At 41.5% G+C, this 21,785-nt stretch overlaps 2 protein-coding genes across 4 annotated transcripts in view; one reads left to right on the top strand and one right to left on the bottom strand.

Moving 5' to 3' along the window:
• The window catches only part of LOC136717074 (latent-transforming growth factor beta-binding protein 2), a 102,124-nt gene extending 90,323 nt beyond the window's left edge, over positions 1-11,801 (top strand). Inside the window, exons 32-41 of one of the 2 annotated variants that reach the window (XM_066694542.1) lie at positions 3,263-3,388; positions 3,713-3,859; positions 4,924-5,121; positions 5,295-5,381; positions 6,188-6,316; positions 6,467-6,604; positions 6,773-6,946; positions 7,197-7,475; positions 7,667-7,816; positions 9,543-11,801. In XM_066694542.1, the coding sequence (XP_066550639.1) occupies positions 3,263-3,388; positions 3,713-3,859; positions 4,924-5,121; positions 5,295-5,381; positions 6,188-6,316; positions 6,467-6,604; positions 6,773-6,946; positions 7,197-7,475; positions 7,667-7,816; positions 9,543-9,715 (1,601 nt within the window). In that variant the 3' untranslated portion in view covers positions 9,716-11,801. Of the gene's footprint in view, positions 1-3,262; positions 3,389-3,712; positions 3,860-4,923; positions 5,122-5,294; positions 5,382-6,187; positions 6,317-6,466; positions 6,605-6,769; positions 6,947-7,196; positions 7,476-7,666; positions 7,817-9,542 lie in introns of both variants that reach the window. The other variant, XM_066694541.1, reaches the window with a different exon arrangement.
• Positions 1,547-21,769, bottom strand: pomt2 (protein-O-mannosyltransferase 2). Of its 2 annotated transcripts, XM_066694544.1 has the most exons (22): positions 20,670-21,769; positions 20,303-20,387; positions 19,978-20,082; positions 19,762-19,870; positions 19,485-19,593; positions 19,172-19,331; positions 18,895-19,001; positions 18,352-18,434; positions 18,066-18,175; positions 17,896-17,962; positions 17,665-17,728; positions 17,315-17,393; positions 17,076-17,227; positions 16,769-16,860; positions 16,403-16,479; positions 16,207-16,278; positions 16,009-16,068; positions 15,812-15,917; positions 15,498-15,638; positions 14,482-14,593; positions 14,150-14,296; positions 1,547-3,883 (listed from the first exon to the last, which is right to left on the bottom strand). In XM_066694544.1, exons 1-21 carry the CDS (start codon positions 21,005-21,007, stop codon positions 14,191-14,193), a joined length of 2,334 nt encoding a protein of 777 aa, XP_066550641.1. In that variant the 5' UTR covers positions 21,008-21,769; the 3' UTR covers positions 1,547-3,883; positions 14,150-14,190. The 2 variants fall into 2 exon arrangements, with proteins under 2 accessions (XP_066550641.1, XP_066550640.1); XM_066694543.1 differs by lacking the exon at positions 1,547-3,883 and having other exon boundaries at positions 12,802-14,296; positions 20,670-21,768.
• Positions 21,770-21,785: the final 16 nt, after the last annotated feature.

Below are 21,785 nucleotides of genomic sequence, written 5' to 3'. Positions count from 1 at the left end.
AGTGCCACAGTCACTTTCTATCTGTTGTCAATCGCACTGTGCTGATCCCCATTGTAATGGAAGTGAGAACGAGAGCCAAACTTCCTCCTAGGATGGATTGTCTTATTCAATTTCTCTGGAAATGCGTTCTAGCCTTTAGGAGAGCTATGGGAGAAAGTAAAAGCTTGTAATAATATAGCATTACTTTCTCTCATCTCCACTAATCTGATCTGATATGTTCCGTTTAATTACATCCCGTCCAACCTCTTTAGCTGTATTGATTCCGAAATCCATCAAAAGATATCATAAATGCCTCTCAAAGACATATTTTTAGGCATTCAATCCAGAGTACAATTTCCCTGTGGTCTGACTTTTAATGCAGTTTAATCAATTTGACTTTTTCATTTAACACTGGCTTTAATTTTATGTCCTGTCCTATTGCAGTACAATTGTATTTGAAAGAAGACACATAAGTGGAAATTCATAGGAATAAGCCTTACATAATGTATTTGCAGGATTTTAAAATCAATTTGAGACATTACATTTAATATTTGTTTATTCCAAGCTATCATATTGGCGTCCATATTTTTCCACTAAGCCTTGCTCGTTCGTATTAAAAGAGAATATTGCTCCACTGCAATTCCAGCCACTCGCAACAACACTGCACATTGCTGTCTAATGAACCTGGCTCTTGCCCTGTTAAAACTTTATGAGTCTGGGGGGAATTTTGCAAGCAAGCCTGGGGACGTGCGCTTTTATCCCAGCAACACCTTACTGTCTTTCTCCGCTAGATGCAGTTTGTAGCTGGAGATCACACCTCATTAGCAAGTCTTGGGGAGGATGCCAGATTAAATCTATTGAGCTACATGAAGCCAGACTCTTTAAGGAAGGGATAATAAGAGTTTTTAGTTTTCGTTTTTTTTTTTCAGCTACATGATACGGCCGTAACCCAAGCCCCCGAAAGAAAGACCCTCTTGTTTTTAAAGACTTTGAACCAAAAGTTTGCCCAAGTGTATTAGATAACAAATCTTCCCATCAAATTTGAATAGTGTTTTTTTTTTGTTTCAAGGATATGAAGCTGAGCGTGTTGATGTTCTGGCAGCAATCGTAACCACCTGTATAGGTTGGCTTCCTTTGCTGTTCTTCGGTTTCTGTACCTGTTAAGCTTCTGTTGGTGTTCATAATGCAAACCAGGGCGGAGTATGGCAGCAGTAGTCATGTTGTGTCTTTGATTGGCTGGGGTTGGTGTTAGAGTTAGTGCTGCAATCAGAAACCCCCAGTGCGCTGGACTACTGTTGTCTTTACCCTGTTGAAGGATGGAAGAAGGACACTTAAAACCCACCAGAAGTGTCTTGCCCTTTCAAACCAGAAAATCTTTTGATAACATGTAAGAATGTCTGCCCCCAGGGAGTCCTGACAGGGAGGCATTAGTCCACACCTGGGGTGGTCCAGTTGTGTAGGAGTCATGTTGTGTAGGAGCTCGTAGTCAGCGAGGGGCCGAGCAGGGACTGCCGCTTGCTGTCCAATGTCTGGTGTTGCTGTGCAGGATCTGTAAATTCTCTACACCTTGTTCAGATAATAACATGTGTTGCCTTTAATTGGCAGTCTCTTTTTCAGGTGTTAAACATTCATAAAAAGTACAAAACATGATTCATATTATTTTACCCAATAAAGGTCTGGCCCTACAGTTCTCTATAAAAACTGAAACTGAAGCATTTTTCACATTATTCAGAAGTGGGAATTCAGTGTCACAGTTCAGTGTAATGTGACAGTGCTTGAATTCAGAAAGGTGCAACTTACTCTGCTTTTACATGAGCAAATGTGACTGTTTCATGCCATCCTCACAGCACTACTGTGTTAAAGCTGAGATTCCTCGGCCAGCACGGTGTGAACTCAAGAGCTGCTGATTCACAACACTGAATGGCGCTCGACCTGCCTGGGTTATATCACCAGCCCCCTTGCTAATAAAACTGACCCCAAATTCACCCCAGATTCACACTTTTAAAAATCCTGTCTGCTGGTCTTGAGTACATTCCCCTGAGCCTTGCAGCCTGACAAAAAATTTGACTTTAATAGCACATACTCTCCCTGCCTCGACTGGAAAACCATTAATGTTTGTCTCCTGGTCTCCGTGTGGTGCTTGGCTATAAAAACTCTGACTTTGTCCAGCTGGTACCAATTATTATATAATGCAAATAGCTCAAAATTAGGTGTCTAATACTTGTCTTAACCTTTCTGTTCATGAGGTTTCCTGGACGGTAAAATGTAAATTTGTCCGACAACTTTATTATTATTATTTCCCCCCCATATTTTCAGTTGGTGGTTGACTCAACATCCTCTTTCCACTGTATTAAGGAAATGCATATAAATTTGTCTGAAAATGTCTGTTTTCAAGATTTATTCTTGAAATACACATAAGTGTGACCCCATGAATAATGAAACTGTGTCATCATAAGACATCTACAGGGCATGATGGGATAGGACTTTAACGACAACTCCCAATTGAAATGTGCTTGTAAATGGCAATTCCATTAAATTCGATTTACGTCACATCTTCATACTTCCACTTTCTATTTGCAACATATTGGAGCCTTTTCTCCCCTCCTTGACATGATGATAACCGTACCAAATCCTGTGAATGAATCCTCTGTGGTCTCGCCATCGAGGTTTTCCTGACAGACTGACAGAATAATGGCGCTCCGAGTCGTTCCAGATCAGCTCCTTTCCTAAAAACAACCACAGGGGAAATTCTAGAAACACAAACCCATTTGAATGATATTGAATACCTTGGCGTTCACAGCCTTTCTCCCTCTAATAAGCTTTACATTGTTGGATATTGGGAGCAATTGCAGAATAAATTGTTCTCAAAAAACACAGAGTTGATATTTACATTGTTTTAAAAGTCCTGTAATGGTGAGCTGAGGTCTGATGTGAATGAGCAGCTCTTGGAGTCCCTTAGCTGGTCCCAACTGTTACATAACACACTGCTGTAAACTCGGTCACTAACTGACAGTTCATTTAACACCAGCTCCACCCCGGCCTCGGTGTCGTAACGTAAAAGTTTCCAGATGGTTTCGGTGCAGTAGAGAGTACAGTGCACGGGTCACTCCGAGATTTTACATGTAACAAACATTATTCTCAGGTGATGTTTTCACGGCCAGAAATGTGTCCAGTCAAATCAATCGAGTTACTAATTTAACCGTTAGGGCTTTGAAGGGCTTAGCTAATTCTCTCTCCCTCTCTCTCTCTCTCCGCCCCTCCTTCATTCTGTGGTTCTGTGCAGACATCGATGAGTGCGTGAACGAGACTATCTGCGGGGACCACGGGTTCTGTGAGAACACAGACGGCTCGTACCGCTGCCTATGTGACCGGGGCTACACCAACCCTCCAGGGACACCTGGGTGTGTGGGTATGTTAAACTCACTGCAGAGTTCACAGTTCCTGCTTATTGTAAACACTTTTTCACTGTAAATATATAGAGGTCCGTTATCATACTTAATTAGATTACGGATGAGATAAGAGTTTTCAATCATGGACTACTTTTTAAGAAAGTTCAAGTTTAAGCCACATATACCCGGCAAAAGATGATAAGGCACCGATTTGTAAAGGAGCTGGGTAATAAATACATAGCTCAGTTGGGCTCACGGGGGAAAGGGAATTAGAGAGAAAGAGGGGCTTTGAAAGTGATGCCGAGATGAAAGGCTCTGTTGTGAAGTGGCCGTTCCGTCGACAGACATCAACGAGTGCGAGATGAGCGCGGTGGAGCTGTGTGGGGCGGCCCTGTGTGTGAACGCCGAGGGCAGCTTCCTGTGCATCTGTCCCAACGAAGATGAGGATTTCGACCCGGAGACCAGCCAGTGCCGCAATCGCAGCATCCTGGGTAAGACCCTGTTCCTGTTGCTCGCTGTAATATAGTGCACACAGAACAGCTCTATAAGGTATAATGAACATAATTACATAAAAGTAGAAAAGAAAAAACACTTTCCAGTCTAAACAGCAGGACACTGATCTGAAACTCATCTCCCTGTTTAAATGTTTTTGGGGGTTTTTCTTTAATCATCCTTTAACATCTCTGGTGTGGTCATGCCCCAAACGCCCATCAATAACACAATAAAAGTGTGCCAGTATTGTTTCCTGCAGAACATGAACTTTTTCCTAATCCTTGGATATAGATATATAACATAAACAAGGTATATTTGTATTATTATTTAGAATGTCAATACTTATATCTCTGAATATAATTAAAATAATGTTATTTACACATTTGAAAATATCTGAAGTATTGAAATTGGCATCGTCTTGGGTTGTCACTTTTATTGAGAATATTTCGATTATAAACTCTTCTCTGATAAATGCATGTGTTGTTTTAGCTGTAAGACTGAAATGTGCGTCGTGCATGTTAGTGCACTGGAAGCCCCTGCATGTGCTGACCAATGCAAATGAAAAAATAACATGTTTAGAAATTATTTAATTTCCATGTTTCCATACAGTTAAGTCTCTTATTAAGGAGAAGTATATTGATAGTTGAGCCCTTCTCAGTGTATTACCTTAAACAGACTATTTCCAGAGAGAGAATGTCTGCCACCTAGTGTTTGCATGTACTAATAGTTTTAACTTTAAGAAACCATGAGGCCAGAGCAATCAAGGTATTCACACTTAGGATTATATTGTTTTTATCAGCTTTTAGAAATAAACTTTTTCCAAAATTGCCCTGATAACACATTTTGGAACACAGTCTGGACCTGGCAATTGCCTTTTTTCTTTGTATAGCATGATAAAAGCACAGTAAGATGGAGTAAATCACAGTACAGGTGCAAATCATTGAAAAACTGGCAAGGTAAACTTGTTTAAGATTGGAAAACCATGAGAAATGCAACCCATGCAAATGTATGGTGCTAAACCTTCTTACTGTTGAACACATTCACAATGCAGTATCTTTTTCAGGCCAAATAGACACCTCTGTGGAGCCCAGATTACCCTCTGACAACGAGGTGAGGAAGGAGTGTTACTACAACCTGAACGATGCAAATTTCTGTGACAACGTCCTGTCCCGCAACACCACCAAGCAGGAGTGCTGCTGCACGCAAGGCGGAGGCTGGGGGGACAACTGCGAGATCTACCCCTGCCCCATCAAAGGAAGAGGTGCGACCCTGCTTCTATGCTTCGTCATTGTATTAGCTGTAGCAGCACAAGTAGGCACGTCATGGAGGCAAATATTGCAAACTCCCCCTTTTGTATTTATTGTTTTATATATATATATAATTGGGGATATTGTTACTTTGTTATATTATTGTTACTCGTTATTTTACCTCCAGATGAATACAACGAGCTCTGTCCCCATGGCGGTGGATTTCTGTCTGTGGACGGTGCTTCCCAGGGCTTCCCGGGGCTGCTGTATCAAGGTGAGTGTTTCCTGACCGTGTCCAGGGTCTCACCTCTCCCAGGCAGCTGCCATTCTGTTGTTGTTTTTCACGCCAATTAAAAAATGAATTTTCACCCCTTTTTCTTTTTTTTTCATCTTCACTGAACACAAAGGAAATCGCTACACCAGCAGTTCTTTCATTGTCACATATGGAGAATGTTATTTTTTTTTTTAATGACTCATAAAAGCAAACCTTGCATGTCCTAATACGGTGCCCATAATTAAGCACAAGTGCACACAATGGGACGAGCAGCTTGTTCTAATACAGAACCAGGCAAGTGCCCTTAATATGCAAGGTGTTTTGCTGACTGCCAATATCCCAAAATAACTGTGCAAAGTTATCAGATATTCTTGTGGATTTAAAGGGGGTTGAAATATCACACAGACAGACAGACAGACCCCTGTCTGTAACCCCACACAGCAGGTGGTGGGTCTGGATAGCGTAAGTGAATTGTATGACAGAATCAATGCATAAAATCCGTTATAAAGAGATTCTCGTAACAATACGCCGACCTTACGCAAATATTTGTTTTCTCTCTTGCATATAAAGACCTGCCAATCAGATATGCATGTCAAGCACAGTAGTGTTAGAAGCGCCCGATTATATATTCACACTAACTTTATTTTATTTTCTTACAGCAAACCCTCTTTTTATCAGCTTTTGACTAAAGCCTGTTAACAAGTCTTATATTTCAGCCATGACATATTAATAGAACAGCAACTCTTCAGATAATGACAAGAACTGCTTATTAATGTGTTCATTTTTTCCTTCCTCATTATTTGCAGATGCTGATGAATGTAAGATGTTTGGTTCGGAGATTTGTAAGAGAGGTTTGTGCATAAACACGCTTTTTGGATACTCGTGTTACTGCCACATGGGTTACTACTACGATACCATCCGACTGGAGTGTGTCGGTAAGTCTACACAATCACCAACACACGGGATGAAAATGTCATGAAAAGAGACTGTTATCAAAATGGTTTAAACACTTAAAAAATCTGAAGAGTATATAAAAGTAATCCCATAGATAAGTCTCTGTCTCTTGCGTGTTCTTGCCAAACCAGATCACGACGAGTGCCAGGAGAGCACCTGTGTGGACGGCACCTGTGTCAACACTATGGGGTCCTTCAACTGCTTCTGCAGCCCGCCCCTCATACTGGACCACACCCGCCAGCGCTGCATCGCGGCCAACGCCACAGAAGGTAAAGCCACAGATGGTTAGGCAGGAGTCGTTCCGCGAGGCACACTCAATGGACATTTCCATTCCTATGCACTTTGTCATGAGCCTTTCCTGGGTATCGGGGAGCAAATCTTGAGTCATATTTAAAACTACTGACATTCACAGTTTTTTTTACCTCTTTCTCCAGAAGAGCTGCATAACCCAGATGAGCTCATCCACATGGATATCTGCTGGAAAGGCCTGACTGATGAATACATGTGCTCAGGGCCCCTGCAGGACCGAAGGACTACCTATACAGAGTGCTGCTGTATGTACGGAGTGGCCTGGGGGGTCCAGTGTGCCTTCTGTCCCCTTCCTACAACCGGTAAGTACCCCAGTGGTGTATGATGTCCATAAAGGTGACCAGATTAGCCCCAACCATCCCTCCCACATTTACTGTAGCTGCGCATGCTTTACAACTCTCATGCAGCAGAGCAAGTATAATAACTTTACACACACTGCATCAGAGAACCCACAAGTGAGTGAAGTTGGAATCTGTTTGCTTCTTTTCCTGAAGAGAAATATATTAGTGCATTGACACGGCACCAAAACATATTTTGCCATTTCTGTTCCAGTGGAATATGCCGATTTATGCAACCTGCCCAGGAGCAGGGTTAACAGCGCGGACGTCCTCCGAGAGAGGCCAGGCTATGAGTATGGCCCAGGCATCGTAGATCTCGGAGGTGGTCATTACTACAACACCCCGGAGTCGGAGTACAGTCCACACGACCCGAGCGCTGGTGCCCTGTTCCCTGAGTTGGATCCCACTGATGATTACGGCTCCAGAGAGGCACATCATGGTCCCATCCTGCGTCCCAGGGAGTTCAGGCCCCGTCTGGTGGACGCCTACCGGGGTACGTCTCGTTTTCTGGACTGCTGACTCGACACTACAGGAAATTTTGCATCAGCCCTGCTTTGGTTCTTTGCTCGTCTGGTTTAAAAAATAAATAATATATAATACAGAAAGTGATGCAAGACATACATTTTTTTGTTTATAAAAAGCTTTTTTCAAGATAACTGAATATTGCACTTTGTTGCTCTTCAGATCGATATGACGGGTTCGAGGGCCTGCGTGCGGAGGAGTGTGGGATCCTGAACGGCTGCGAGAACGGCCGCTGTGTCCGTGTGGTGGAAGGGTACACGTGCGACTGCTTTGATGGCTATGAACTGGAGATAACGAAAATGGTCTGTAAAGGTAAGGTCTTTCTCTTGTTTTTCACATGGCACCACATGGCGTCTGTAGTGTTTAAACAACAGCGGGGTTGTTTTCATTTTACGTGTGAATTAAATTGGATTGTCCTTAAGCAGGGTGGGGGAAATTCCTCAAAATAAATTGCACAGAAATATTTGATCTTGCAGTTGAGCTGGGACAGAGAGCATTGAACACAAACCCAGGGTATCATACTAACCCATCATTATAGCCCACAGCCCCCGTGGATTTCATAAAACACCACACAGGGGGGAAAAAAATATTCCTTTGCTATTCTTACTTTTGATTATGGTAATTAAGAAAACTATGTTACCGAATTGCTTTGTGAGATAATTTTTCATTATATTAAATCATACGTTCTAAGAAATGGATGAGTATCAATTTTTGGAATCCCTCTGGCATTATTGTAAGCAGCAACATTCCTTGATCCATAGCCATCTTATGTAACTTTGAGATATTACAGAATATCTGTTTATTTGGTGTACTAGTGAAGACTGAGCTTTTAAATATTCTGACACAATGGTTGTGCTTTACTGGAATACCCAGAGTGGTGTCAATCTGAAAGTCACAGACAAAAGGGCAATGGAATAGATACAGACTTTTGGTCTTGTCTTTTTTGAAGTACTAATTTGTTAAAACAGTGCTTTTGAGAGAGAGAGGCCCTCTAGCTGTCAAACGGCAAATACCACCAACATCTTGAACTCAGAAATGACATAAACAGTTGAGGGCCATTGGAATTTAACAACAGAAAACGGCAATCAAATTACTGTTGCCAGCTCGGAAATTAAAAACACTCTCGGAATAACGATGAAAGGAAATCTCATACAATGTATGGCGCTCAATGTAAGCAACAACAGCTGACTATAATGTATTACATGACTGTAACTCAATCTTTAAGTTCAAATCATTCTCTTACACGCAATATGACGCCATCCAGCATTACTGTACATTAAAATAATTCACTTACTATGATGTGTTTTTTACCACCTAAGAAAGTTCATTAGGATGGACAGTTTTATAACAGGCATTGTTGATTTTACAGGGTTTTTTCCTAAATATGTAGAAAAGGTATAGTCCAGTGTGCTGGAGAGACTGAAATATTCTCATTTAATTCAGTGACTCTCAAATACAACTCCTATTGACTGCACAAGCTTTTGTTCTAACTACTGCTTTTTCAGTTCAAATTTGACTGTTTTCTGTTAAGACAAGAATACCAGATAACCATGCGTCAAGACCCAAAGTATGCATTATTACTTATTTATTGAAATCAAAATCGTGTATGACTGGTTAAATCAAAAGCTTGAATTGTTTATGGATACCAGAGACAGAAGTATTGGTTTGTATTGTTAGCAGAATGTATAAATTAAGATATAATTCATTCAGGCGTTAAATTTCTCTCTCTCTATCTGTCTTTTATTATGTTATATTATGCCTTCCACAGCGGCATTGTAACTACTTAGAGAACTGTCAGACTTGTTCAGTGTTTTATGAATCCTTTTAACTGAACTATTTATTGTTGGGGATACACTATAATATAAAATAAAAACTTAAACTAATAAAAACTGGAAACTTCAGCAAAGCTTTCCAAAAAATCTTTTTTCATGTTCTATGCTTAATGCTTAACAAAGCCAAGAGCCGATGCCTTAGAGCAGGAACTTCCAGCGGTCAGTGCTGTGCACAGATGTTGATAATACTGTTTCTTCTTTTGCAGATATCAATGAGTGCGAAGACATCAGTGACAAGATCCCGTTGTGTAAAAACGGTGCGTGTGTGAACACTGATGGTTCGTATAAGTGCACGTGCTTGCAGGGCTTCGTGCCTTCATCTCAGCCCCACGAGTGCCTCCCCGAGACCCCACAGACAGAGCAGGAGGCCGGCCAGTGAGACTGGGAGCAGCCCAGTGCTGCCACCATCCCTGCTCCCTGACCCACTGCCAGCTCCAGGGGCCTGGCTCTGAAACTCCCAGATTACACAGCAGGAATGTTCCCAGAGACGAGAAAGCACTTGGGTGGGCAAGAGATGTGCAGCGAATGCATTGCATGGGATTTGTTTTAATATTTTGCCTTAAAGGGATTTCATACAAACAGAATACACTGAAGCATTATACAAACACATCCATTTATAATAATTTAACCATACATTCAGTTTTATAGTTTATATAACATTTCCAGTAATAAGGCAGATTTTAATGTACATACGTTTTTAGGAATTTCAGAAATATTACTTTCTTTTCCTTTTTAATTATTTATTTTTATAGAGTATAAAGCTTTTTACTAACAGTGCTAAGTTATGTTTTGTAAAAGTCAGGATGGTTATAAGCTTTGGATTTGTAGGAATTTGAAAACATGGAGGAGGAGAATAAAAGTTTTTTGCTACTTTCTGAAAGCACCAGTAACTTTATAAAATCGATAAAAAAAAACTAAATCTGATCTAGACTACACTGCATCCATTGTAGTCATTCTGTTTCATACAAGACCTAAAACCAACAGTACAGTGAAATTAGACAGAACAAAAGTCAGTTGTATAACCCATAATAAGCAATGAAACCACTACCGAAAGATTATTCAATTCTGTAACAATGTCCCATCATAATCATTTTTGATCAAGAAAACCATTCTAAAAGGTAGACACTAAAACATGTCCGCTTTTCTCAAACTGATTAGTAACTGACTCGTGAGCTGAAATTTAAGAAAGTGTTCTTGGGTGGTTGAACGAGGTTGTAAATGTATATGGCGCGCTTTGTTTCTTTTAGCTTCTTCCTGCCAAAATGTTTTAAAGAAATCTCAGACAGGCCGCAGCTTGCTCTGTGAAAACTCTCGCTTCAACACATAACAGACGCATCCAGTATCGTATAGTAAATGTAAATGTCTAAGAATACCATTTATCAACTGCTATATGAATGTCTGTACGGTTTAATTACACTCTGAAGTGCAGCAGATCCCATGTGAGAACATTCCCGTAGGTCAGACTTTGTTGAAGGGGTTTGGGATATTTTGTACAGATCTAGTACTATGTATTTAATTTGTTTTGTTACATATTTTAATTAGCTATATAGTAGAAGTACTTGCAATTTTGTATTTTGGATGAAAAATTCATATACTCTTTTTTTAAATGCCCTAGCTATGTAGATTTTATATTTCTGTAAAATTGTTTTGAGCATATCCTTTTGTATGGGGAAACAAAATGGTTTACACTGTACCATAGAAAGTGTATGAATCCTGCCCTGTGGAGCAGACTCTGGGACTCGTGTTTAGGGTATGGCAGCCTTTTCTGCTCGTGTCCTAGAAGAGCGATCCGGTGAGTAAAAGACTCCATAGCACCGCTGTTCTTCAACACAAGGACCGAATGTTCTCTTGAAAGACAAAATACAAGTAATGATTTAAGACTTGTACCACATGACTGCGTATTAAGGTTTTACTATTGAATTTGTCTTTTGTCAACAGCGTGACCCTGACAACCACGTAATAATTCTTGTGCATTTTGACTTCTGCCTGCGTTTGAATTGTTTGAATGCTAAGTTTCTTGTCAACAAATTAACACGTGTGTAGAGAAGGGTTCTGCCAGCTCCTAAAAGTGCCAAGTATCTTTTTGAATATTATTGGAGGATTTTTCTTTTTCATTGACTGATGCCCGTAACCTGCAGTGCGTTGAGGAGAAACGCTGAATGCACCCCTGCTGCACCGGCCGTGGGCTGAACGCACGCAACGCTGCATAGCTCGTACGTCTTTCCCTAACCAACAGGAGTAAATGTTCCATTGAGGCAAAGCAATGGATGGTAACATGCACATTTTGCCATGTATATATACACTTTTTAAATAATATTCTTAAACCATACTAAATTATAGGATTCAAATAGATCGGGGGCTAATCCCACTGTTTGAAGCTGTGGTCTGGAATTTGTTTTATACAATCCACATGTGCCTCCAACCATAGTCACTTTCAGTCATGAAAATAAAATCGGAAAACGTAATCTGCAGCTTGTCTTTCTGTTTATTTCTCCCTAACAGCCATTATCATTTTTCAACATTCATTTCTCATGTAGTCCTCCTTAAATTAGCCTGAACTGAACAATTTAACACAGTCATCTTGGTTTTCATACGGACATGCAAAATCCCCGCCGATAACATATGCTTAAATTACAGTGGCAAAGCCTGTCTACACTGTTTAGTAACCAACGCTTGATGACTTCTAAAATAAAAAAATCCAACAGCAGATAGAGACCAGACAGTTTATTCAAAAGGCCATAGTATACTTGTTTCAAGTAGCTATAAAAATATGTTGTCAGTCTCTCTTTTTGTAATATACTTAGTCAAATGAAAATACAATGCTCCTTTATTTTGGAGGAAATGCATTTATGTTAAAAAATTCACAGGTGAAGAAACCTGCTGTCTTTGTGGATTTCTGATCCACTCTCCTTCAAAAGCAGAAACGATTGAAAGGTCTGAAGCTTAAGCTGGTTCCACAGATATCCATATAAGGACAACATACTACATGTAACAACAGCTAGTTTTAGTGCAGAATATTAACTCAACATGACATACAAAGGTTTCCGTTTTCATAGGATACTAAGCAAGTAAATTTAGTGTTTTCTAGCTCACAACAGAAGACCAAAGAATGTAATAAAAATATATACATAAACAACACACACAAAATTAAAGAAAAACTCAAAGTTAACGGACAACGTGATATTTTTTCCATTATAAAATATGTTTAAGATATTTCTAAATACAGCGCCAGTATTAAAGTTCAGTCACAAAAGGCAGTGAGGCAGACAACATACCTCGGCACCGCGGCTCACCCGGCACATACGAGCAATGCTGGTGCCCGTGTAAATGAATCCACATGATTCACATTTTGAGAACTGGTTTCCAGGAGCCCATTGTATTCGCCTGTATGAGATATACTAGAAGATCAATTATGTTAAAGTACACTTTGAACTGTAAATATTAAGGCATTGTATCAAACCAGTATTAATCTGGAATGATATTTATTGGTTGTATTTTAAGTAGAATGTAAAGTATCACAAAAAACTTAAATTCATCTGTATGACATTACCAACAAGCAAAGGACTAAGCAATAAACAGTGGTAACAATAATTTCATAAATGTGTCTATGATACTGTAATGCAGTCTTAGTCTTCAATATTAACATAAACGTGTGAAATTCTATCAAACTATTACAACTGTAGCTTAAATGTTTCTGAAAATCTAATGCAAATAGGGAAAAAATGAATAGTTTAAAACAATCATACACAACCAAAACTGCACAATTATAGAAACTCAAGAGGTATCAGTTTTCTTCAAAATATCTTTCTTAAAAAGAACCACAGATTTCAAAACCAAATCCTCTGAATGCAGATACGTACGCACTTCTCAATTAGTATTCAAAATAAGTAGTGTTTAAACTTCAAAAGTTAGACAGCCAGTCTACCACATCATAAAACATAAATCATGTAATCTAGAGTCATTATAACTAGGAGTGTTTTAAAACGAAAATTCCCACCAGCCTACAATAAGAAGAAATAATAAATAAATAAAAACATTAATCAACTGAAACTGATCTGCTGTCTTTACAAACAGGAGTGTTCTAGTTCTGTTGCAAGTCGATTTCTCCCTTTAAAATAACCTCTCCTGGCTGGCAGTGTGTATAGATACAAACTAAAATACAAATACAGATGTGAACTGAATGCTAGTGGTTTCAATCTGCAACCAAAGGCACTTCTGTTTTTATGCAGCTACAACGCTGGGGTCTATGCAGAGTAAACTAGCTATACAGCTAAAGGCAACTTCGCACAGTTAAGACGTCAGGACTGTAAATCACAGGGCGCTGAGCGTTTCCCACACATCGCAAACCGCCATTCTCATCCAACTGTTCGACAAAACCTCCTCTGACTTTCTCCTGAAGATGTTGCCCAGCACAATGCTGTCATTTAGTCTTTTTACTGGTTTTACTATCAAATTATACCTGCAGGCTACAGCGCTGGATTCGATTTCATAGATCCGTGTTGTATCAAAACCTTATTCTTAATCTTATTTTCAACAGAGTACAGAACAGCACACAGGCCCGGTCAAGCTCTTAATATCGACCCTGCTATACACTATGAACAGCTTAACGTCTGTAAGGAGTGATTTTGTTCTTGGTTTCTCACAACTAATGAATATAACATTACATTGCTGCTCCTAGAGTGCCTCCTGAGGACAAGAATAAATACTGCAGGCAGTTCAGCCTTCAAAAAGACAACTAGACAAGAAATACTGCACTGTAGCTCAGGGAAATGTCACAGAAAAATGAAGGATTGCATTTGGTGTTCGGGCCAACCTAGGGATGCAAAGCTGACGTCAGTCCCTGCGGTGCTGCCTCTAAAACTCCCATGATTCCATCCACTTGAGGCCTGCCATGGGGCTGCCGGCGTCGTGGGCCAGGGGGCCAGTCATGCCGTAGGACAGGGGGTGAAAGAGGTAGAAGCTGTAAGAAAAGAAGAAAAATTAATGAAAAGAACAATTAAACTTAAAAAACATGATTGAACTAGCAGTGATAGAGATCTGAAATAACACTAGCAAAAGGAAGATACATTTTCATTAAAACATGAGCAACATCATTTCCTACTGGTGATGCGTGTTGAACTCCGACACTGGCGGAGAGCTGCTCACCTGTAGAGGGAGGCGAAGGAGAGCGCAGCCAGGCCCCCCAGGTGAACTGTCCGAGCCATGGGGGGGCTCAGCAGCAAGTCTCCGCTCCGCAGCAGGCTGTCCCAGGTCAGCCCTGAAAACAGGACGAGGTGGAGAGAAGCACAACCATCAAGGCCGCAAAATCGCAACTCAACAACAAGAGCGCACCGTTGCATGGTGAACTATACGAGCTGTCCCTCGGTGTTGGGGGTCACTGTTACTGAGGCTGGGAAGTGTGCAGGCGATGCCACAGAACGAAAGCATGAGTAAACAGGGCTGTCCCGAAGGGTGCATTTTTGAGTCACACATCTGATGAAGTCACATTAACTACTAGCATATAGATTTGAATGAAAATCCTACTTTTTTTTTTTTTTCCATTTAACAAATCCATTTAACAAAATAAAACATCCCCTTGTAGTTTAAAATATGTTCTCAAACCGTAATGTTTTTATTTATTTTTACAAGCACATGGTTTATATTAATTTTACTTGCATGAAACACCAGAACACTGTAACCTTAACATATGGGTTAACTATAATAAAAAGACTCCCTTTCACAGTTCAGAGTTTGTGTCAACATTATATATTACTATTATTATTATAATAATAATAATAATAATACTAAGTCCATTGAGTTAATTTGCAGCTGCGTAGTAAACATGGGATCATCTCCAGTGCGCTGCTTTCAGTTCTATGCATTTAACCCATTAAACCTAATAAATAACACATAATAATTTAAACTTAGTTGCAAATTTACATTACTTCTATGCATTTAGCAACAAAATCTATGAACAGCAAATCTTTGCTGAAAGTTTTGTTTTATATTTCCATTATATTGCACAACACTTTACTGTAAAGATCGCAGATAAAGAAACAATAAAACACAGAACAACACAGTGGTCCACAGGCATGCTGGCAAATGGGGGACAGTAAGTGGCCCATTAGAAGGGTGCTTGGAAGATCAGAGTGTGTGGAGCAGACATAGAGCACAGCGCTCACCTGTGATCATACTGCTGAACAGCATGGCAGGGAAGTAGTGGTGGTAGTACAGGATCCGGCCCATGGTGAAGAAAGGGAGGTAGTGGAGCAGCCAGCCCAGAATCAGCAGCCCGCCCCCTTCCTTCAGTGTGCGGAAGCGCTCTGGAGCAGATATTTGATAATCGGGGTCCGTTTTTAATCATGAGCACAGACAGTTAATACGATCACAAACAGATACGGCACAGCCTTGGCCACAGTGAGCTAAATCAGCTTGTGTTTCACCAGTTGGCCCCTTTAATATCTGACCAACTGTCCCCTCCTTCCGCCTCCCGTACCTCGAGCTCTCTCCCCCAGCTGTGCCCCCCGCTGGACTGCGACACCCCCAATGGAGACCATGACCGCGTAGAGGCCAATACTGAACAGGTTCAACCACCAGATGACCTGGAAGAGAAACACAGTACATGAGAGCTATGGCAAAACCTCTCCACGTGGGCAGTAAATCTGTCCGACACTGACTGACTGACTGACTTACAGGGTTTCCCAGCAGATAAACGCGGTATTCGGTCTCATTCACACCAGAGAAACGCAGACCCTTCAGGTAAAGAAAATAAAGAAACTAGTTAGGATCATGTTGGCTATAAATAATGCTGTATCTATTACAGCACTCCCTGATGATTACGTTAAGGAATCTAGGATTGCTATGAATATATCAAACATTGTGAAGTTTTACCTGGTAGTTGATAGGCCAGTGCCAAGGTTTAGAATTCGCTTCGTTATCTTTCGGTTTCAGGCCACTGTTACCCTGAAAAGGAGAAAAAGGAAAAAATAAAGGCTTTGGATTTGAAAGGTAAAGGCATGCATCTCCAGGCCTAGACAAACCAAAAAAGGAAACGCAGAGACAGTGTAGACTCCTGAAGAGTTCTCACCCTGATCATGACGATGTGGGACTCCACAAGAATTTCCAAGAAGGAGGGTTTGAGCACCGCCAGGCTTATATTAGGCACTGAAACAAAGGCACGGGTTAAACACAACACACTACCTCACGGCAGCACGGTAATAATGGTCTGCACAGAAATCAAATCCTCACTCCAGCTAAACAAGCCAGAATCACCTCCATGTGAGTCTCCGCAGACTAGTGATTTATTATGTAAATTGATGGAGAAACAATTGAAGCATTCCAAATTAAATTACAGTTAATTGCTTAAACACTGAAATAGTATGATGAAGTTGTCTTTAAACTAGAACTCAAAAAGAACTAAAAGTACGCTGAAGACAATGCAGTGAAGGCCTACATTTGGGATTGACATGATCTTCGATGTTCCACTGGGAGTTGGGAGATTCCTTCAGGTAAGGACTGCACGTCACCTCCACCTGTTCCCATCCCCTGAAGAAAGAAATATACACATCATAGAATCATCTGATGCTTTTGTGAAATGTCACACCTCCTCCCTATCCTTCCCTTATGCCTTATATGGAGACTTTTTAGATGCATAAGATGGGCGGCAAAGCCCAGGTGCTGGACTGGGAAACGTTCTGTGGTTTTGAATACATCTAGAACCCAGTGCAGTTCTATCACAATTCGCCCGGCCGGCCTCATACCACTTTGGCAGGGTCTTCCCCGAGGAGTAGAGCACGCAGCCGGTGGAGAGGTGGATGAAACGCACTTTGCTCCTCAGCACTTTGACCAGGTCACCCGGCTTCCCCCCGCACACCTCCACCTGCCAGAAATCGTTGGGGTCTCCCGTGCCGTTCTGCACACACAAAACAGACAGATCGGGATCCAGCCCGGTTTTCACGGCCACAGTGACGGAGCTTCAGGACTCGAAGGCGGTACTCACGATCCCGTAGCCGGTGACCTGCAGGTGTTTCTTGGTCAGCGGGGCCTCGTGGAGGTGGCTGTGCAGGTTACGGGTTGTCCTAATGGGGGAAGGAGAGAAGAAAGTGATTGTTACATCATACCACTTGACCTACTTCTTCGACAAGACACACATTTGTAGCGTTTACTTCTGCTTTTATAAAGATCTGTTCTGCAAAAGTACACAAAAATGAACACTTAATTATAAACAAAAAACCCACTCATGTTTTTCCACTAAATGACATGACAAGGAACACTTTTCTATTCTATGAAGTACAGAGAAAAGTTTTTGCACTAGACTTTGTTCAGCAGATTCTCACGGCCGGTCCTTACTCTTTATGCTCCAGTCTGATGATGTCGCCGTGTCTGACAAGCTCGGCCGGTGCAGACAGATCTTCTATATGCAGAAACATAAAGGTTAACGCAGCATCCTGACACAACACTCCTCTCAAAACCTCAGCACTGAAATGAACTTAACCTGAAAGATATGTATAGATTTGAGATGGTGGAAATAAGAAGTGAAAGACTATAAACAGAAGTTGTGGATTTGTGTTTCTTTCTCACCTTCTCTGCTGTTCTGCTTTCTGACCAGCCAGAGGTTGTTGAAATCCTTGTGCAAGTAGGCAGTGATCTGCAACAGACATTTAGAGAAGAAGCTCAGAATGCAGTCAATGTCTTTAAAACGTTGCATGAAATCGTGGGCCGCCGGCTCTCCCAGGCACTGCGGGACTGACCTGCTGCTGGCGAGACCCCACTCCCTCGGGATACAGGTGCCAGTGAGAGTGGAGGTATCCGCCGGCGATCCGCACGTTCTTCACGGTGATGGTGGAGCCATACGCCAGATCTGCAAACACACGGGAACAAGAGCATTTAAATAAAGTACATTTATTGTTTTAGGAGAAAATGTGCTCAGCTCTTTACAGTATAAAACAGTCTAAAAATCCATGTTTTCTGGTCTTCTCAAAGGAAACAACAGCGAAGAACGATCTCAACAAACGTAAAACACATGAGCTGACTCACACTCTGGCATGGAGGCGTTGTGTAGATTGTTCCCAACCAGTCGGGACTGGAACGCAGAGCTGAAAAACCCATCTCCTGGACCACTAGACAGAGGACAGAGAGCTCTTCAGTACAGATTTCACCCACCATAGTCCGCAAAACCATTTGTTCTAATTAAAAACTAACCGCTTAAGCAAAACGCCAGCAATCATGTTTATTTCTCAAGCAATCTGACAGTTTCAACTTTGATTGCATCTGTAATGTGGTTTCGGGCTCTTTTGAGCACTAGCCAAAGAACCATGTATTACATTTTCTATACGTATCAAACTCACAGAATCTTTACTGGTGTGAGCAAATGTGTTTATCCTTTCATTTTCATATTAAAAGCACATGAGCCAGTTGGTTAGATGAGAAAACATGTTTTTAAGCCACTAAAATACTGGTTTTAAATTCTTGCATTTTAATCTGATGCCTTCATTTAATTTGGCTTTACAAATTCCCATGAACAGCACAAACAAAAATGATGTGACAGCAAGATTTTAAAAATAAATAATAGCATCATACCTCTTCTTTAAAACTACAAAGTGTACCGCAAAAATGAGTATGTACAAGAACAAAGGCAGCAGGATCAGAGTCAGCACTCGAGCCAGCAAGTGCTTCCCAAACACCACCTGGGGGAACACGAGACAAAACAGAGCTAATGCGCAACCAGCCCTCCTCACACAAAATCAATGCTGCATAGAAAGGGGTTTCATTCACAACATTAGGAAATAGAGCGTTCTGCCTTTGAAATGGATAAATGTCTCAGCAATGTAGGCAAACTGCTGTTCAATGCACATACCAGTGACAGATTCAAATCTCCCAGCAGCCTCCACAGGTCCTGCACGGTGTTCAGGCCGACCAGCAGAATGACGAACAGCCCCACGAACTTCACCCCCAGAGCCCCCGCAAGACTGACACCGGTAAACACCAGCCACAGCCACCAGTGGGCGCTAAAAGGCCTGGATACACAGAAGAAGACGGTTAGATATACATATGCAAACTTGTGCTCAGTGAGACTGTGCCACCGTGTGTGGAGATCAGTTGCCTTCACTTATCTTTATAAACAGAGAGTGAATATGACAGATAACCAAACTCTCACACAGACTGCGTACCTCTCTCTCTGGGAGTTGAACTTGACCGTACTCAGCACTGCCCCCATTATAAAAAACATTAAGATCGGGTCCAGCAAGATATACTGGGAAATTGTGATGCAGCCAGTGTCTGTGGGAGACAAATACACACAGGTATAAAAAGTATAAATAGTGTTTAAATATCTATAGAGAATATTAAATACACTTTTTGCCAGCAGAGTGAAATTCTTATGTTCACAGTAAGATACTAAAGGTGATCCAAACCACAACACACACTGGAACAGAACAGAAGTCTTACCGAAGATGAGGATGGAAGCAGCAGTGAGGGCTGCTGGGAGGGACCGGGATAGCTCCAGCACAATGAGGAAAGCGAAAGGAGCCAGACATGAACCAAGGAGCGCACAAAACTGCGGCCGGACAGCAGAGAAAGGAAAGAAAGCACGGCGTGGGATTAGGCCCTACTTTTTATATTGATTACCAAAAAATACATGTAACCTCCTCTCCATCCTCCTACCCCTCTCATTCCCCAGTAGTTGTGCTCTTCGTATTTGTCTCCAGGTTTGACGAACGGGAACGTGCCATCATAGCCGCTCAGGTATCCAGCCAACCCAATCAGCATCTGGTGAAGAGGGAGACGTGGAGCGGGAACAATTCAGGCATGGGGATCAGCCCAAATCACATCAGTCTTTAAACAGGAGATCAACTGCAAATCAATGCAACTACTTCCAACAATTGTTTGCATCCATTTTACATATTTGTAATCAAAGAAAAAGGTACTTGAAAGTCAAACAAGCCATTTGATTGGACTCTGTAGAGCCGTCAGAGTTAATTCATCTCACCTTCCCCAAAGGTGGGTGAACATCAAAGAAGAACGTCCTGTTGATGTAGTAGCTGCCCATTTTTCCAAAGTGGGTTTCATCCCAGCTGCAAGAGAACCAGTACAACGTTTAAAAACAAATACTTCCAATGCATGCAAACGTATGGATGCGGCGTAACAAAAAGCATTACTGAGATCACTCTTGCAAAGTATGTACATGATCTGCTAATGTCTGGAGAATCCAGGACAAACTTCCACACATATCATGGACAGCTGTTTTCTGGGCTTGAATTCATTGTGAAGGGAGAAGATCTTATTTCTAATGACACAGCAGACATCTCACACACACTGAAAGTTGTAAAAAGTGTATCTGAAGAGGGATGCCTTACCATATATGAGGTGGTTGCAGAATCTTATAAAACCTGGTGGACAGGGACAGCAGCATCACCAGCACAAAGGAGTAAATCACACACCGTTTGCCACCACTAGCAGCATGGGTCCTGCGCTTTGATGGACCACAGATTTGTTCATTGGACCCATTAAAATGTGCCGTTTCTGTGGGGTGCAATGAGTAGTTTTGGAGATCTGTGCTTGCATCCATCACTGTACTCTTCTGACGGAGAATCCCATGACTGCCCTCACCCATGTCAACACAAGGCTTTCGTTTCCTCAACGTAAGTGGATTGCGTTTGCATTGCCCAAGGGTTTCACCAGCTTGTTCTTCCATCTTCAGTCTTTCACCAGTCAATCATCATCATCATACATTTATGAAAATAAACGGGACTTTAATATCCTATTCTTCAATACCATTAAAGTAGTGGTTGTTTCTTTTTATTGTCACCATTTCAAACTCCCTTGTTCTAATAAATCGACCACAGCTTAGAAAAAAAATGAAAACTAGATCTTTAAAGCTTGTATCTTATAACGATCAGCATAATATTATGAGTCAGTCAAGGTTATCCCATGTGATAAAGTGAAAATATCCATTAATAGTTGAGCCCTGTGCATAATAATGCATATCAACACAAAGCCGATATGGGGTTTATCCCCCCAACTTTCATCCCAGCATTGTTAATTACCAATAACATTATTAGCCCAGCTTTTCAAGCGCTGCAGTAACGTTACAAACACAACACCTATGTTATTTAAGGTCGCACGCATTGCACACACAGGGGGGTGGTTTTGCAGGACGGAGACGCATCCACTTCATTATAACTGTGCAGCTGCATGCATTTTAAAAACACATTCAAACAGATCGCAACACACTGCACTCGGTCGCTACGTCACAGCGCTTTCGTTTCTGCATACGGTTTCAGCCGATGATTGCCGAGAGCATCATGAACAGCAATAACCAGCCGGTGGACAATAGTGCACAATTCACGTAGTTTGCTACAGACGCACCGACATTTTCGCGATTGAGATCAGACGCTCGCACACGCAAACGCGGTTTCATGGGATTCTGGGAGATGCATTCCTCGGCGTCGGGAAGCGGGTCTGTGGAACGG

Source organism: Amia ocellicauda, chromosome 21 (assembly GCF_036373705.1).
Source record: "Amia ocellicauda isolate fAmiCal2 chromosome 21, fAmiCal2.hap1, whole genome shotgun sequence".
In the NCBI taxonomy this organism is placed as follows: domain Eukaryota; kingdom Metazoa; phylum Chordata; class Actinopteri; order Amiiformes; family Amiidae; genus Amia; species Amia ocellicauda.
This window is presented reverse-complemented; position numbering and strand designations above follow the sequence as displayed.

Bases quoted from the DNA above. Each gene is read 5' to 3' on its own strand.
- pomt2 (XM_066694544.1), bottom strand. From the start codon at position 21,007: ATGGAAGAACAAGCTGGTGAAACCCTTGGGCAATGCAAACGCAATCCA. The intron at 19,332-19,484 runs GTACGCAGTCTG...CTGTGTATCCAG, and splicing joins TTCAACTCCCAGAGAGAGAG to GCCTTTTAGCGCCCACTGGT. The intron at 17,228-17,314 runs GTGAGTACCGCC...TTGTGTGTGCAG, and splicing joins AGGTCACCGGCTACGGGATC to AACGGCACGGGAGACCCCAA.